This window comes from Alligator mississippiensis, chromosome 14 (genome assembly GCF_030867095.1).
Source record: "Alligator mississippiensis isolate rAllMis1 chromosome 14, rAllMis1, whole genome shotgun sequence".
Classification (NCBI taxonomy): Eukaryota; Metazoa; Chordata; order Crocodylia; family Alligatoridae; genus Alligator; species Alligator mississippiensis.
The window spans coordinates 28,647,872-28,664,822 of NC_081837.1; the positions used below are offsets into that span (position 1 = coordinate 28,647,872).

Consider the following 16,951-nt stretch of genomic DNA (forward strand, 5'->3'; position numbering starts at 1 on the left):
ACTTTTCTGAGGTTGATTGTCTGGAAGTCTCATGCTACCACTGCTAATGCTGCCATCTCACACTGGAAGGAGCTGTCTTCAGAGTGGAGAAAGATGCCATTTGTTTTTCCCTATCTGCCTGTTGCCATGGTGACATGTTCTCTGAGTCTGGGGATCACGTGCTGGCAATCTCCTGCTGCAGATTACCTGATCATTGGAGGAGGTAGATCTTCATCTCAGTGTGACAGAGCTTAGAGCAGCATGGAGAGCTTGCAAAAAAGCCTTCCTTCCCTCCATCTGAGGTTAACACATCCGGATGCTGATACCACTGCTGTATTCTGCATTAGCCAGTAGGGTAGAGCCAGATCCTCTGTCATGCATCAGAAAATAGTTTGTGTGCTGCACAGGTGTATTTGACATTAGACATGCCTTGCACTTCCCTGCTATCTGCAACTCCAGGGGATTCTGCTTCAGCATAATGTCTTCTTTACATCATGAGTGGAAGATGAAGGACTTGGTCCTCAGGCCTATCTTTGCAAAATAGAAATGGATGTCTTTGTGAACAGGGGGTCGGGAAAAAGTGTTGGATATTCTCTTTTGGAGAGGCCTCAGTATGGGCTCCCTTGAAGATGCCACCTTGGTAAATTGTTTGGGAAATGTATATGAATTCTGTCCTGCTCCTCTGATCCTTTGATAGTCCCTACAAGGCAGAGATGGTTTTGATACCTCCTGGAGCTCTTGTGAAAGTCCCCAGGACTCTGCTGAGTTCTTTAACCTTTCAGTGCAGAATGGAGAAAAAATGTTCCACACAGATTGCGCTCTTTTTCTCTTACAGCCTGGATGCTGGATGGCTGACACTAGTAGAGCAAGAATATTCCTCCCTTGTCAGAGATGTATCTATAGCAAAATACATTCAATCATGTTTGCTTAATCTGATTCTTGCCTGGCGTTAGGCAAGGAGCCTCATAACTGAAATGTCTTGTCCCAAACACAAAGCTATTTGTTGGAGCCTAAATCTCCACCAGCTTTATCAGAACACACTGGGTAGCTCTGTAGTTCTTCACTTATCAGCATATAACCAGTGTCATTTATTAAAAGCCTCTCTCAGGTTTTTTGCAAATATTAGAGAACTTATTCTACCTGGCTTGAAACTGGTCTCACCTGCTCTGTTGAGACCATTGTTTCATCTGATGCCAACATGGTCCCTTATAGCTTTATAGGGTTATAGATTTTTACCTGAGGCAACAGATTAATTTACCAATCTTCTTTCCAAAGCCTTGTACCTTCCAGGAAAGGGCCTTGCTATACTACAAATATCAAGTGTGCTCTCTTTTTCTGTTTGCATATGATTAAGCTCTTTAAAAGCCTCCAAAGCTATTTGTCTCCTTTGATCAAATATCCAAAGGCCAAAGCAAGCTCACTCCAGAAATTGTCTAAATGGGTATCAGACTCTGCCAAGCTATACTATGAGATTGCCAAAGGGTGGCAGTAGCAACTCTGATAGAGGCACATTCTGCCAGAGTCCAGGTTACTGTTTTTGCTTCCCTTCACATTGTTCCCATCCACCGGTATTTGCAGGGCAGCTGCCTGGAGCTTGATGTATACCTTTACCAAGTATCATGGAAGCCTCCAGGACTGATGTTTAGGAAGGTGGGTCCTACCATCACTGTTGTGTAGATGTAGAAGACTCTTAGGCCCACCTCCAGGTGAATGTGGACTTTACTTTGGAGTCATCCACAAATAAGAGCGTGTCTGTGGCCAGTTGCTCAAAGGACAAAACAGTTACTTATGAATAGTGTTTTTTAAGATGTATTGGCCACATTACATACTTGAATCCCACCCTTCTGCCCTCCTCCTTCAGAGTCAAACACAGCATAGGACTCTGCAGTTAAGAGGAAACTGAGAAGTGGGAAGTAGTCACCACACCATTTACTTGATTGGTGTGGTGCATGAGAAGAGGAGGCTTGTAGTGTGCTCTTTGTGTTACAACCAAGGCAAAACATCTTGAATTGAGGGTGTAGGCAGGAGATACACCCATAATTGAGAATGTGTGCGTGTGGACAATACATTGCAGAGAACTTCAGTGACTAGTAAGTAACTTTGTTCCCATACCCAGTTCTTACATTCCTCATTTTCAGTGCACATCTCAATTCCCATTGCAGAGCAGGGAAGAGGGATTCTGTACATCTGTTAGAACAGAGTCTAAATAGACTGGATGGCTTGTTTAAAAAGTGCAGCTTTAACTCTGCATCTTTTCGGTCAGGAAGGACTGTGGGGGGTTTTGCTTTTGTCTGTAGCAGGGGGTGTGGCCCTCCTTCCTTAGATTTCTGGACAATATTTTAACAACGCCTGCAGCAGCAGAACACAAGCCACCATTGTCCCCCTTCTTTACTTGTGGCAAGTTAGGGTTCTATGCCTTGTAGTTGTGCAACAGGATTGACTGCATAGTTTTAGTAGTACAAACAAGGATTTGTGTGGGATGGTTCAGGTAGAGATAATTGTGATTCAGGCAGCTAATTGGATGAGTGATTTTGTTTTATTCCTGTTAGGAAATTCTTGAAAGGTAAAGTGAAGTCACAGGTTTGGAGAAAGGGACATGTCTGACATAGTCTCTATTGTATTTGGCCTATAAGTATAATGTGTCTGTGTGTGCATATTTGGGGTGTAGATTATGTAATGTGTGGAGTCCTTGTGTGGCTGTGTGTGGCAGCTGGAGGTCTTGCTGTTGCAGATGAAAGTCAAGCCATCTGCTACCCAGAGGAAGTTTCATCATGTTGCTCTGTTGTTTGTTCACTCTTGAAGATGCTTTTCACTTTTCATTGACTGTCTTACTGTTTCTTTTGTTTGTTTATTTGCTTTTTCTGGATATTATTAAGGAAATGGCACGTTTTCTCCACCTCCACGTCGCCTCACTGTTCCTCCTCCGAAACCCAGGCGCTCCAAGAAAGGTCTGTCGCACCTGTGCTTGCTCTTTGATAATTGCATTTGGGTTGCAAGCTGCTTTGAGTTTTTACTTCTTGATTCCAGGATCTCAGAATGTTTGCCTCTTAAGAGTTGCAAGGAGTAGGAAGTGCACTCTTTCTTCCCAGTACAGCACCGTTTGTAGTCACCCCATGCTGTGATCTTGTTTGGACGTTAAATGTTCTCAAGGACAGGGAAATCTTTCTTTTTCTGGGGCTTGTCTTCTGTTCTCTATGATGTTCCAACGTCATAAATGTTTGCATGAGTTGCAATGACTGGAAAGGACTGTTTGCTCCTTTTGTTTGTTGGACCCTGTCTTGGTCTTTGTTTTTCTTGTTCTTGTTTGAAGTGTTTAGTTTGATTAGTGTTAAAAGTTAAGTTTGAACTTATGATGTATTTTCTTCCACAGCTGAGCTGGGTAAACAAGAAAATTACAAGTCTCATCCAACTGAGAACTACAGACCTCGCTCAGGTAAGAATTGCTTCTTCAAGTCAAATACTGTAATATTGAGGTTGTAAAAGAAAGTTTGGAATTAACAGCCAAGCAATAGCCACATAACTGCCTGTTGGAGAAGGGTTCATTCCCTACTGAGAATCCTTTTAATTTGAGCTTCTGGAGGAGAGTCTTACCACAAGCTAGTGGTTTCTGAATATATTGTTTTACCCAGAGCCTAGCCAAACTGCATTCTGGAAAGAAGGAACTAGTTGCCTATGCAGTATTGTTTCAAGGGACTTGAATTTCAATGTGAAAATGCTAGAAAGGCAGAACATGCAAGGTTAGCAAATGTTGTGGGTGGGGAGGAATCGAGATTCAGGTTGCTTGCTGTGTAGGCAGAGCAAGGGGGAGGTGCTGTCAAAAGCAAGAAGTGGCAACAAGAATGCAGAAAGTCAGGGTAATACCTGAGAAATCTCACCCAACTGAGTCAGGTGGACATGACATGACATCCCAGCAGGATGGGCAGTAAGTGAAGGTCTCACTGCTGTTTGGAGAGATGCTGGGAATTTAGAATGTGGGGGGACAGGCTATCCAGTCCTGGCAGCAGGAGGATCATGGCTCTTCTTTGAATGGCAGCAGAAACTGAGAAAAGGAAGTGTTCTTTCTGTGTGCTTAGGCATTAAGAACAGAGGCTATGTTTGCCTTTTCAGTAGGAATTTGCAGGAGGATGCCAACAGAGCACCCAGTCTTGTTTTGGATGTGCATTGGGACTAGACTGAATAAGGGGAGGGCTCTTGGATCAATGAGGAAATGGGTATGAGATAGGTGCATTCATTAGGGACTGGACAGTTTGCAGCTATCAGGGTCCCTAGCTCTGCTTTTCTCCACTTCAGGTATATCTACACTGTAGTCACATGTCCATACTAACTTTAAACAAGCCAACTTAGCTACTGTTGGAGGCATAGCTAGGGTAGCATGGGCTCCAACACCTGCCCAAGAAGCTGAGTAGATCCTAGCTGGAACTGCCAGCTGGTGTTATGGGTAACTCGTGTATGCTTACGCTACACTGCAGTTACAGTAGCATGTGCAGGGCAGACATAGCCTTAGCATCTGCTCTGTAAGTAGAGTCTGGAGCTTTGCCTAGAAGGTGCACACTAGAGTAGGCTTTCCACTCTGTGGCTCCCTATGCTCTTCTTACCCCTTAAAGACTAGGCCTGTGCACTTGTGCAGTGTGGGCTGGGTCCTCTTGGGTATCACAGGTGTTCTGTGTAGGCCATAGTTGTGGTTTTTCAATTGCTGTGGCCTGACTTAAAGGGATAACCTAGTGGAATATGGACAGGCATATTTCCACCTTATCAACTGTGCTACATGTCATTTCCCTGTGTTAAGTCAGCAGTTCTAAAAGTGCCATGTGGTGAGGAGGTACCTTCTCACTTCCTTCAATCACAAAAGGAAATGAACTGCTTTCATTCAAGTTTTCAGCATCAACACTGCTTGCCCCACTTAGAGACCAGACCTGGAAAATATCAAACCATAGATGAAAATGAGAGAGAGAGATGTAAGTTATAAACAATTGGTAAAGGTCCTTCAACAGGGAGGCCTCAGTAGCCTTTAGAAAGGAAAGTTGGATGTGCACCTGTGTAGTTCCCTGCTGGCTTTTGCCAAGTCCCTCATTTCTCCTCCCCTATATCCATGTTGCATTCCTACCCCAGCTTTCCCACCAAAAAAGGGGCAAAGTACAGGAACAAGAGTTGCACATTAGCAGCTAGGCCAGGGGTGGGCAAAATGCAGCCCGTGGGCCAGATGCGGCCTGCCAGGCCATTCTATCTGGCTCACAGGGCCCCTAAAATTTTTAGAAAATGAATATTTATCTGCCCTTGACTGCCTGTCATGTGGCCCTTGATGGCTTGCCAAAATTCAGTAAGTGGCCCTCTGCCCATAATAATTCCCTGCCCCTGAGCTAGGCAGACAGCTGCTTGGCTCCCACTCCATGAAGCCTGGAAGTGGAGGCCTGAGGAACAGCAAGAAGATGGTACTGGCCTGAATGGATTGTGCTCAGTTCTGATTTGTCGCTTCACCCTGGCTTTTCAAGACCATGAATGTGTTTCATTTCTATCCCTCAGTGCACAAATGTCAGGACCTTGAAGCTGAACTGCTCGTGCCTAGGAGTATGGTGGCTGTTTTTGACTACAATCCTAAGGAGAGCTCTCCAAATGCGGATGTGGAGGTAAGCAGCAATAGTCACTTCCTACTCTTGGCTTGCTTCTCTCACCATCTCTATCCATTTTACCTTCTGACACTGGTTACCTTTGATCTGACTCACACCATCTTTTTCCCAAGTGACTTTGTGTTCTGTGAGAGGTTCTGGAAGAAAAAACCCTGGAGGCAGATGCTTTTTATTTGCTGTACAAGCTCCCTCCACCCTGTTCCTAGATGCTTTACTACAGCTGTGCAAATAATTAAGGTTTTATTTGGCAGCTGAACCAAAAATCAGTTGTCTGAACTGAAATTAAAGCTTTTCTCACCAAAACAAACACCTTTATTTTGATTTCAATAGTGACCCTCTTTAACAGAAGCAAAGCAATGGAAATGAAGAAATTATTCACAAAACTAAGAAGGAGCTGTCCTTTTGTCCCATAGCCCAATGGCAGGAGCACTCACTCAGTTTGAGAGCTCCCAGTTCATATTTCTGTTCTCTCCAAGGGCATTCAACCTACATCTTGCACTTCATCTTACACCATAACCAGCAGCCTATCAGGCATTCTAGGGTGGGTTACTCTCAATTTCTCCTGTTGTTGCTGTTCCACTTATAATACTAAAGTTATCATTGTTTGCAGGGACTGGAACTCAGTTGGCTGACCTCCAAGGTGAGTGCCTTAACCAGCGGACAAGAGAGTCATTCTCATGCTCTCTCTGAGTCATTTTATACACAGTGCCAACAACTCCCTGGGAGAGACCGAAAGCAGCCTATCTCCTACCCGAGCATGCACTATAGACTAGAGGCTAGGACTCTCCTGTATACCCTCTCTGGAATAGTACCTCATCTCTTCTAGGATTCTGGTTGTGGTTGTTTTGCCTTTCATATGTCCAGCCAGGTCTCTGCTTTTATTTAGACAGTGATCCATTGTAAACTGCACTATGCCACTAATCTTCTTCATTGAGGAAACTAAATTACCCTTAGTTGTCAACAATATGAATGGACTAAATCACATTCGACGCAGAGGAAACATCTTTGTCAGTTTGTGCTCTAATCAAAATGTTATATCAGATTTGTTAAACAGTCTAAAGTAGGGATGGGCAAAATATGGCCTGCGAGCTGTATCTGGCCCACCAGTTGATCTTGTCCAGTCTTTTAGGTGCCACTGAAAGCCTAAGGAGGGAGGGTTATGCCCCGTGCTGCTGTACTCTGCTGCAGCCAGGGTTGGGGCTGGACTAGGCCACGCAGCACACAGACTTTATCCCTCTCTGCATCCTTTCCCCCTGCCCAGCTTCTTGTTAGTGCTGCAGCAGTGCAGTCCTGGCACTGTGGCCACTGACTGCTGGGCCCACATGGGATGGGGTGCAATGCAGTATGCTGAGTAGCCATCCCACACGCCAGCCTGCCACAATGAGCTGCTGCTGCCATGGTGCTGTTAGGAGGTGAGTCCATGCCGGCTGTGGTTGGGGCTTGCCCTGGGTAGCCACCCCCAACTTTCCTGAAGTTGGCAGTGGCTCATTGCAGCAGGTAGGCGGGCAGGCAGGACAGCTACTCAGTGTTGCATTGTGCCCCATCTTGCGCAGGCCCAGTTGTTGGCAGTTGTGGTGACAGAACTATACACCACTAACTTGAAGCTGGGCGGGGGTGGGGGGCATGGATGTGGGGGCCAGAAGAGTCTACGTGCTGCCCAGCCTGGCTCCTGGTGTGGGGTACAGCTTTCCTTCCTCAGGCTTCTGGACACTTGAGGATCAGTTGGCATCTCCCTACTTTGCCCCTTGCCCTTCCTCCCCTGGCCCTCAAAAACCCACCAAAACTCATTAAGTGGCTCTCCAGCCCACATAATTGCTCACCCCCGGTCTAAACCATGCTAATTTGCATTAATTATGCTGTCCTTTTTATTTCTATACATGTTATCATTCTGTACTAGCCATTCCATGGTTTTGCCAAAGAGGGCATCAGTCAAATTAAATCATCTTCAGTATAACATTAGACTTTTCTCTGGTCAACCATGGTTTTCCCCTGTAATGGGGTGATTTTTTGTGGATAATGGGGCACCCCCTTGTGGTGTGGTGGTACCTGGCTACCTAGTCCGCCCTAACTTTCTCTCTGTCCGTCTCTCTCTCTGTCTCTCTTGCCTGCCATGTCATGGCGTTAATTGAGATGTTTTCTTGAGAGGCTGCCTTCGGGAACCTAATGCCTAGGCCACAGGCACCTTGTCTCCCTATCTTGTCCCCAGCTCCAGGTCTAACTGGGCTGTGCATGGCTTTGCCCCTTCTCTCTTTCCCCTGCTCCCCCTTTCTGTTAGTGCGTGGATGCCCAGCCCTGCCGGTCTCCAATCTGTCTTAGTTCTTCCTTTTTGTCTAGGCTCTGACCAGTCTGGGTTCCCTTCCTAGGTCTCTTGCCCCAAAACTGCCAAGGTAGGTCCAAAAACCAAAACCACAGAAAAAATCACAGTACACTGAGCACTCTGTTCTTTGGCCTCCTTGCCTCCCCCACAGCCATTTCAGTCCACTGAGTGTTACTACTGTCATAAGCAGAAAAAGAACAGTGAGCAGGCCTATACTGGGCTCTCAAAACAGTCTGTAGTCCTCAGAGTACTCCTCTTCCCCAGACACTTCTGGGGTCACCGTGAACAGTTCCTAATCTGTTTAGATCTACTCAGCTCTTACCACAGGACTCCTCCAGGGTGAACATAAAACTGATTTCAGTTCTTTGTATTCCCTTCCCAGGGACTTCCAAAGCACAAAAAAGGGAAATTCTCAGTACTTCCCAGGCACTTGCTCCTTCATTTTGGGTTGACGGAAGTTCCTTCTCTCAGGTAGCAGCTTCCTGGCTGGAGGGAATTCCACCCTCACCTCCCTGCAGGACTGTCTCGCTCTGCCACTGTACCCACTTTCCTTCCTCTGGCCTGGGGAGAGTTTATATTTTAGACAGCCATGCCCACCTGATTATCTCACTGGGCTTTCCGCTCCCTGGGTACAGTTGTGATCAGTGTCTTGCTCTCCTCCCCCTGCTGGGTCCTGCAGCTGGCTAATTCTGGGCTGAACTTTACAAGTGTGAGCCTCCAGCCCAAGGCCTGGCATCTCCCCTCTGGGGTCCCTCCCCCCACTCTAGTGCAAGCTGCTTGCTCTCTCCTGTCCAGCTGGGTCTTCCCTTGACAGCCGAGGTCCTCTCGACCCGGTCCATGCTGGCTGGGTCCATCCTACAGCAGGGCTGTAAAGGTTCAGGCCTTAAAGTGGTCCTGCTGCCTTTCCTTCCCTCGCCCCCTCTCCTCTTTAACAGAGCTAGGGTTACACCTTCTGTTACACCCCTGTTTTCCAGGATCTGTTAAAAGTCAACTTGTTGGTCTTGGAGAATGCTGTGGTTAATTATTAGGATTCTTTTGCATGCAAATTATCCAATCCAGCTAGTGTAACAATATTTAACTTCAATAGTTTATGTTTTGGGCCATTTTTCAGGCTTTTTTTTCTCTGCCTTTTCACATGGTTTTTGTATTTTGGCTCAAAAGGGTTTGCGAGTTGTTACATTCAACGTACACCTCATCAGGAAGCTATGTAAGGTCATACAGGATTGGTTGGGGCAGATTAATGATCTGGCGGTACTATGCAGCACTGAGGGCTGTTGTCCATTCCTTTGTCTTCAGCTCAGGAATGACACCTTTCTGGAAGATGTCAAGCACAAATAACAGTACAGCCTCAGTACAGGAGGATTAACTGGATGGGTGGTTTTCAACCCTTTTTTCCTTTTTTTTGTCAACCCTTTTTTTGTGGACCCCTAAAAAAATTTGAATGGAGGTGCAGACCCTTTTGGAAATTTTGAATGGACCCCTTTGAATTTGTAAGTGTGGATATTCACATACTTTTGATTGCTCATAGTCATCTTTCGCAGACCCCTTACACAGTCTGTGGACCCCCAGGGGCCTACAAACCTCAGGTTGAAAGCCACTGGACAACATAATCTAACAGCTCCTTCTGAGTTTAAACTCTGTTACTTTGTCAATTTGAGTTGAAGGTTGGGTTGGCTTCCTGGGGAAAATAACAGCAAAGCTTCTGTTAAATAGACAAGAGAATGACCAGGCCTAAGTAAGCATTGAGCAGCCTATTTACTGCATCCCCAGACCCTGAAGAGTTATCTTGTACATGGCCCAGGAGTTGCCTCTGACGACAAAACTAGCTAGGATTGTCTATTAAGCCTGAAGAAACAGAGCTGTCTTGCACAAAACCCAGGCTCCCCTGAAAGATATTTGCATCCAGGGGATTGCCCTTCAGCCTTGGGCCTTGGAAAGAGCGTGACTGCTGACAGGTGAAGGAGAGAGAAGAACTGAGACATCCTGTGTCACCACAGTTGTTGTTGTCAGCAGTCCCTCATGGCTGAGGATGATCACTCCCACAGGTCAAGTAAAGGGTTGCTAATGAATCCACTGATGGCTAAGGAGGCTGATCCTAGGGCCACAGACTCTCTGGTTGATGCTACAGGTGATGGTTAAAGGGAGTGTCAGACCATGGATTTCTCGGTCTTGTTTCCTTTCCTTCTATGCCTTTTGTTTTTCTGCCTCCAGGACGAGATGGTTTTTCTCTAAGTAAGATGTACCTTCTCTCACAAGGTTTTGCCATGTGGCCCTGTCTTGGGCTTGTTTTTCCCAATTTGTGGTGTCAATGCAACACTTCTTAATGCTTGCCTTGAGGGTGTCCTTGACCCCTGCATGCCCTTTGTCCTTGACTGGGTTGGGAGTATAGCAGTTGTTTTGGTTAGTGTACATCGGGCATGTGCACTCAGTGTCCTGTCCATTGCAGCTGATGTTGAAAAATCAGCATTTCCATAGTGGTGGTGTTAGTGTCAGTGAGGACACTGGCATTTGTGTGATGATCCTCCCACTATGCCAAGAATCCTCCGGTAGCACTGGTGAAGGCATTCCAGGCTTTTCAGGTGGTCTCTGTAGGTCACCCAAGCTTTACAACCATAGAGAAGAGTTGGGATTACCACAGCCTTATATAGTAGGAGCTTTGTTCAAGTTCTGATGTTGTAATCTTTGAACACACAATGATTCAGTCAAGTCAGAACTGGCACATCAGATCCTATACTGGATCTCCTCATCAATGTTGGCCTCCTTTGAGAGATGGCTGCTGAAGTACATATAGTGTTCAATATTCTCCAGCTCCCGTCTGTCAATGAGGATCGTTGCTGAGGGAGTTGATCAGCCTGGAGCAAGCTGGTTTTGTTTTTCCAATGTTAAGGGTCAGTTCCAAGTATTGGTATGCTTGAGGGAAGCAGTTAAGGGCCGTTTGTAGGTGTTCCTCAGCATGTGCAATGACAGCACAATCATCAGCGTACTGAAATTCCACAATCCGAGATGGAGTAACTTTGGTTTTTGACACAGAGGAGGGACAGATTAAAAAGATTCTTGTCTATCCCGGACTTGATACCAGTGCCAGGTGGCAGATGGTCACAGATGAGCATGTTGATGACCACAAGAAAGATGGAAAACAAAATTGGTGTGATCACTCAGTGCTGCTTGAAGCCAGTTCAAATTGCAAAGGGCTCTGTAGCAGAGCCACTGCACAGGATGCAGGCAGTCATCTGGTCATGAAAGAGGCTTAGGACAGTGATAAATTTTCCTGGACAGCCAGATTTTGATAAGATTTTCCATAGAGCCTCACAGTTAACAGAGTTGAAGGCTTTGGTCAAATCAATAAAGGCCATATACAGTTCCTAGTGTTGTACTTCAGGAATCATCTACCCCTGACTTATTTATAAGCCCTCGTCTCCACAAGAAGATAAGGACTATAACCCTGAAAAATATCTAGGCTATATTGTATTTACTGAAATATATGAAAATCATCAGGAATAATGGGAAAAAGTCAAGGTAGAAATAATCAGGAAAATCCTTTCAGAGAACGAGTGCACAGGAATGGAATCTACTCATCTACCAATCTTTATGCTTTTCACTGGATGATACAGTGCGAGCAGAAAGTTCTAATTATGTTACTCTCACAACCAGATTTCCAACATCAGCTGATTTCACCCCTTCTAACAAAAACAACTTGATATTTTTAAAAATTTAAAAATTTAAAAAATCTCAATCTACCGGTAGATCTTGGAGCCTCTTGGAGTCGATCTGAGGCTGGGGTGGGGGGCTGAGTGCCTGCGAGCGTGCTTGCGCATCCCCTGGCCCAATAGGTCAGTCCGTGGGGGAGGGAAGGGTTGGGAGCTAGATTGAGTGAACAGTGCAGGATTGCTGAGGAATTCCAGCTGTTCACTGTGGCTTTTATATGGAAGGGTGTTACTTCTCCAGTCAGCTATGAAGGATCATTAATAAACTCTAGCTAAGTGGAGAAGTGACACCCTTTGAAGTAAAGTTACAAGAATCAACTGAGCTGTCCAGCCTTAATTTAGCACCTTGCTGCAAATTAAAGAGGTTGTGAACCTCCTGGATAGGAATGATCCAGGTTCTGCTGTAATTCATTTCCCTTATTAGTGTTAGCATTCACCAGATAACTGCTCTATTGTTATGTTCTTGTTGTGTTCTTCAAATTTTTCAGTTTCAGCACTTTCAGCCCGTAATCCCTTTTTGAGTTCTTCTGCCACAGCTGGAGTACTGTGTCCAGTTCTGGGCACCACACTTCAGGAACGATGTGGATAGGCTTGAGAGGGTACAGAGAAGGGCCACTTATATGATTAGGATCCTGGAGGATGTGCCCTATGAGGAGAGACTCCAGGAACTGGGCCTGTTCAGTCTGAGTAAGAGGAGACTGAGAGGTGACTCGATAGCTGCCTACAAGTACACAGTACACACCTACACAGTCAAATAGGTCGCTAACTGGCTGGAGGGCCGCACCCAGAGAGTGGTGGTGGATGGGTCATTTTCGACCTGGAGGGATGTGGGCAGTGGGGTCCCCCAGGGCTCGGTCCTTGGACCTTCACTGTTCAACATCTTCATCAGTGACTTGGATGAGGGGGTAAAAAGCACCCTATTCAAATTCACTGACGACGCTAAGATGTGGGGGGATGTGGGTACGCTACAAGGGAGGAATAGGCTGCAATTGGACCTAGACAGGTTACAGGGGTGGGCGGATGGGAGCAGGATGGGTTTCAACACTGGCAAGTACAAGGTGCTGCACCTGGGGAGGAAGAACCAGCAGCAGACCTACAGGCTGGAGAACTCCTTTCTTGTCAGTGCAGAGGCAGAAAAGGATCTTGGAGTCATTATGATGCCAAAATGAACATGGGCCGACAGTGTGGGGACGCGGTCAGGAAGGCCAACCACACCTTGTCATCCATCCACAGATGCATCTCAAGCAGGTCCAAGGAGGTAATACTCCCCCTCTATGCTACTTTGGTCAGGCCGCAGTTGGAGTACTACGTCCAGTTCTGGGCGCCGCACTTCAAAAGGGATGTGGCCAGCCTGGAGAGGGTTCAGAGGAGGGCCACCCGCTTGGTGAGAGGGCAGCAGGACAGGCCCTATGAGGAGAGTCTGAGGGACCTGAACCTGTTCAGCCTCAGCAAGAGGAGGCTGAGGGGGGACCTGGTGGCTGGCTACAAACTCATCAGGGGAGATCAACAACAAATAGGTAGATCCCTTTTCTCCCCAGCACCTCCTGGGGTGACAAGGAACAATGGTCATGAGCTGATGGAGAATAGGTTTAAGTTAGAGATCAGAAGGCAATATTTTACAGTTAGGGTGGCCAAAATCTGGAAACAACTTGCCAGGGAAGTGGTCCTCACCCCTACCTTGGGCAAATTCAAGAGGAGGTTGGACGATCAGCTGTCTGGGGTCTTGTGACCCCAGCATTCATTCCTGCCTGTGGCAGGGGGTCAGGCTAGATGATCTGTTCAGGTCCCTCCTGACCCTAGCTACTATGAAACTAAGTACATCAGGGGTGAACACCAAGGTCTAAGGGAGCAACTCTTCAAGAAGGCACCCCTTGGGAGGATGAGGATCAATGGGCACAAGCTAATTGAGAGACAATTTAGGCTGGACATAAGGAAAAACTTCTTTTCCATAAGGGTAGCTAGAATCTGGAACACACTCCCAGCAGAGGTGGTGCAGTTGCCATCCTTGGAGGTGTTCAAGAGGGGGCTAGATAAGCACCTCTTTGAACTCGTTTGAGCCCAATAACCTCCTGCCCATGGCAGGGCACCAGACTTGATGTTCTTGTAGGTCCCTTCCAGTCCTTCGATTCTATGATTCTTAAATGCCTCTGATTTGTCAGTAATTTAGCAGTTTTCTGGTAAATGTAGTGTCCAAAACTAGACATAATCTTTTAAGTGGATTTGTGCCCAGTGAGCTACTATCACCTCACGTCTTGGTGACCATGTACTTCTGTGGGCCTCACTTTTCTCTGTGGCAATAGGGGACAGGATTAGGAGCAATAGACTCATGCTGCAGCAGAGCAAATTCAGATTGGAGATTTGGAGGAATTTACTGGCCATGAAGGTAGCCAAGCATTGGAATAGGCTACCTAGAGATGTTATAGAATCTCCATGCCAGGAAATTTTCAAGAGCAGGTTGAAGAGACACTTGGCTGGGATGGTTTAGTCAGGGATGATCCTGCCACGAGCAGAGGGTTGAACTACGTGACTTTGCCACTGTCTGGAAAAACAAAAAAACAAAACAAAACTCAAAACAAAAAAAAACAAAACAAAAGATCAATGTCCATAAAGTCCTTTAAAAATGGAGCTGATGGTAAAAAACTAAGAAGCCGTGAGATTGATTGAAGATCAGTTATCAGAAAGACACTGGTCGCAAGTATTGATGGACAGACAGATTAGAGCAGTGCTACATTGTGTCTGAGCAGGAGTGCAGCTCAGCACCATGCAGGGAGCTCTCCCTCAGTGTTTTGTGGCCTATGGGAGCTTCTGTAGTTTTCTTCCCTTTACAGCTATGTGCTGCTGCTGCTGCATCCCATCACCTGCCTATATAGTAGCTACTTGGCTCAAAGGTGGGCAGGGCCACATAGCCCCAGGCAGTCTGAGGCACCAGGTGGGACAGGGAGGGGAATGATAGGGTCAGGAGGGGGAAGAAGTGGTGGTGGAAATCTGTGCCAGGATGGGGAGAGTTGGCCTAGCAGAGATAAGGTTAGCGTATGGGCTGGCGTGAGGACAGCATGATACAGGATGTGGTTGGATGTGGCACAGTGTGGTGGGTGAGTAGGGGACCCCTTGGGTGGGGCCAGCATGGTGTAAATCCATTGCTGCAATCAGGTAAGACTGAGCATCTTTATGGTTGTGTTTTGTTTCATGTTTAATAGTTAAGGTTTTCTCTAAGGTTGTGTGTTTGTTCCTTTTCCCCCCCTGTAATAAGCCCTGTTTTAGATGAATGTTGCTTGCAAGTAAGGACATTTTCTTCACGGTAGAACACCCAGTTAAAATTTATTTTCCCAAAGGTCTTGGTGGGTGTTTGACAAGCCAGATATAGAAAGTTGTTGTTAAACCCCTAAATGTGAATCCAGTCCTTGTTACTGTTATCCCAGCCTAGGCAGAATGGTTTTATTTATATTATAGAAAGTGTAAGTCAACAAAAGTGTGTATTAGTAAAAAGAAGTTTGGTCATCAGTAAAATAAATCAATCAGTCTCTTGGATCGGTAATCCTGCTGAAGACGTCCCTTCCTGCCCTACTGTCCTACGATTGTATGACATTCCTATGTTTACTTTGCACATGCGGTTTCAAGCTCTGCATTAACCTAATTTTGTCGTAATGGTAGTAAGTAACTAGGTCAGATTAGGAAATGTTAGTTTGTTTCAGTACAAGTGTATTTGGTGTCAGGAAGGCATGTTAGGGATCCAGTCCTGTATTAGTATCCAGCATCTTACAGAACTGGATCCCATGAATTTTAAATAAAGCTGAAGTTGGGGGTGTGAAGGTGCTCAGAACATTTCAGATGCAGGTTGCTAAGTGAGGAAAGAGGTAAAATACTCCATAAAAGACGCACTGTCAGTTGTTAAGCCAAAACAGTTTCATCAAAGATCTGAAGGTCAGAACTTGTGCTGGAAATAGAGAACATTCAAGGTCAGTTAGGTCTGTGGGAAAGAAATAAGGGCTGCAAAATGAAGAAGGAGAACAAAGAAGAGAATTGATGTTGCAAATTGTGTGAAGGAGATTTCACAATCTCAATATTTTAGGGTCAGGAAGGTCCACTATAGTCATCCATTCTTGCCTCCCTGTCACGTAGCCCAGAGAATGCTACCTTGCAGGGACCACAATCATTTTGGGCTAAGCTCACAGTTATCTTTATATCCAGAACAATTATGTAAAAGTTCCAGCATGGCAAAAATTCTACCATGACACGCACATGGTTTGTCAATTGAGCTGGAACCTTTAGATCCACTGCATAGACCTCTGCAACCTCAGTGAACAGAGCAACAGGCGTCAGTCACCAGCTGTCATTCTGTATGGAGACCTGCACCTGAGGAAGACAAGAGGGACAAATTTTGCCCATGAGTTTCATAGTGAGGGAGTAGTGAGACTCAGGGACCCTGCATTCTCTTCCATGGTCAGGAGGAAATGTGCTCTAATAGGCAGAAACAATCTACTCCCATTCTTGCCGTATCTGATTCCTCTGTTTCCCACCAGCTGTCCTCCCAGTCCTGTCCCATTTACCCCTTTATCCCAGTCCCATTCTCACCACCGAAGCTGTCAGTCTGCTCCTCAAGCTTATCAGCCTGGTCTCCTTGCCAACCAGCTCTACTCTTCCCTTCAAACTTCTGATCTTACTACCACGGTTGTTAAACTGCTTTCAGTCCCAGTCTTCTCCTTGCTCCTACTGTTCTTGCCCAGAAATTCCCTGTCTCTCCAAGTGTTTTGTCCAGCAAGTCTTGCTTCTGCCTTGTTAGTTCTTATACACTCTGTATGTCTCCAGTCTCTGGCCTTCAGTTCCTTCCACAGCACCCTCTTCTCTGTTCCTGTTGTCTCCCAGTCCCAGCCTCAGTCTCTAAACAATTGTCCAATTTCAATGAGTTGTCCACTCCTTCAGCTCTTTGACCCAGGCTTATTGCACAGCTGGTTGCAGTTCTCCTGCATTCTGGCTGCTCATCCAAATCTGTTATCCCTCCCCTGCTAGTTCCTTTACCCCATCCCACAGTTTCTTTGCCCAGCTAGTCCCATCTCCAATCTCACCTTAACTTCTCTTCAGATCTCATTGCCTCCACCTTTTGTCTCTCCATACTCTCTCGTATTTCCTTGCCTGCTCCAGACCCAATGTCCTTACACACCTCCAACACTTACACACCTCCAACATTTGTAAAGCAACCTAAAGGTGCATTACAAATACATCAAGAGATACATTGGAGAAAATAGGGCATCAACAATTAAGAGACCTGAAATATTCTAATGTGTTCCTGACAAGCTAATAACATTTGTTTTTAGCAATAATTATATTGA

The 16,951-nt window shown here is 46.0% G+C and overlaps 1 protein-coding gene across 11 annotated transcripts in view; it reads left to right on the forward strand.

The window, feature by feature from the left end:
• Positions 1-16,951, forward strand: part of TSPOAP1 (TSPO associated protein 1) — a 197,076-nt gene that overhangs the window by 160,551 nt on the left and 19,574 nt on the right. For 9 of the 11 annotated variants that reach the window (XM_059717356.1, XM_019486347.2, XM_019486348.2 and 6 more), the window contains 4 exons: positions 2,856-2,927; positions 3,350-3,412; positions 5,500-5,603; positions 6,214-6,243. In XM_059717356.1, the coding sequence (XP_059573339.1) occupies positions 2,856-2,927; positions 3,350-3,412; positions 5,500-5,603; positions 6,214-6,243 (269 nt within the window). The remainder of the gene's footprint in view (positions 1-2,855; positions 2,928-3,349; positions 3,413-5,499; positions 5,604-6,213; positions 6,244-16,951) is intronic. The other 2 variants (XM_019486344.2, XM_019486343.2) reach the window with 2 other exon arrangements.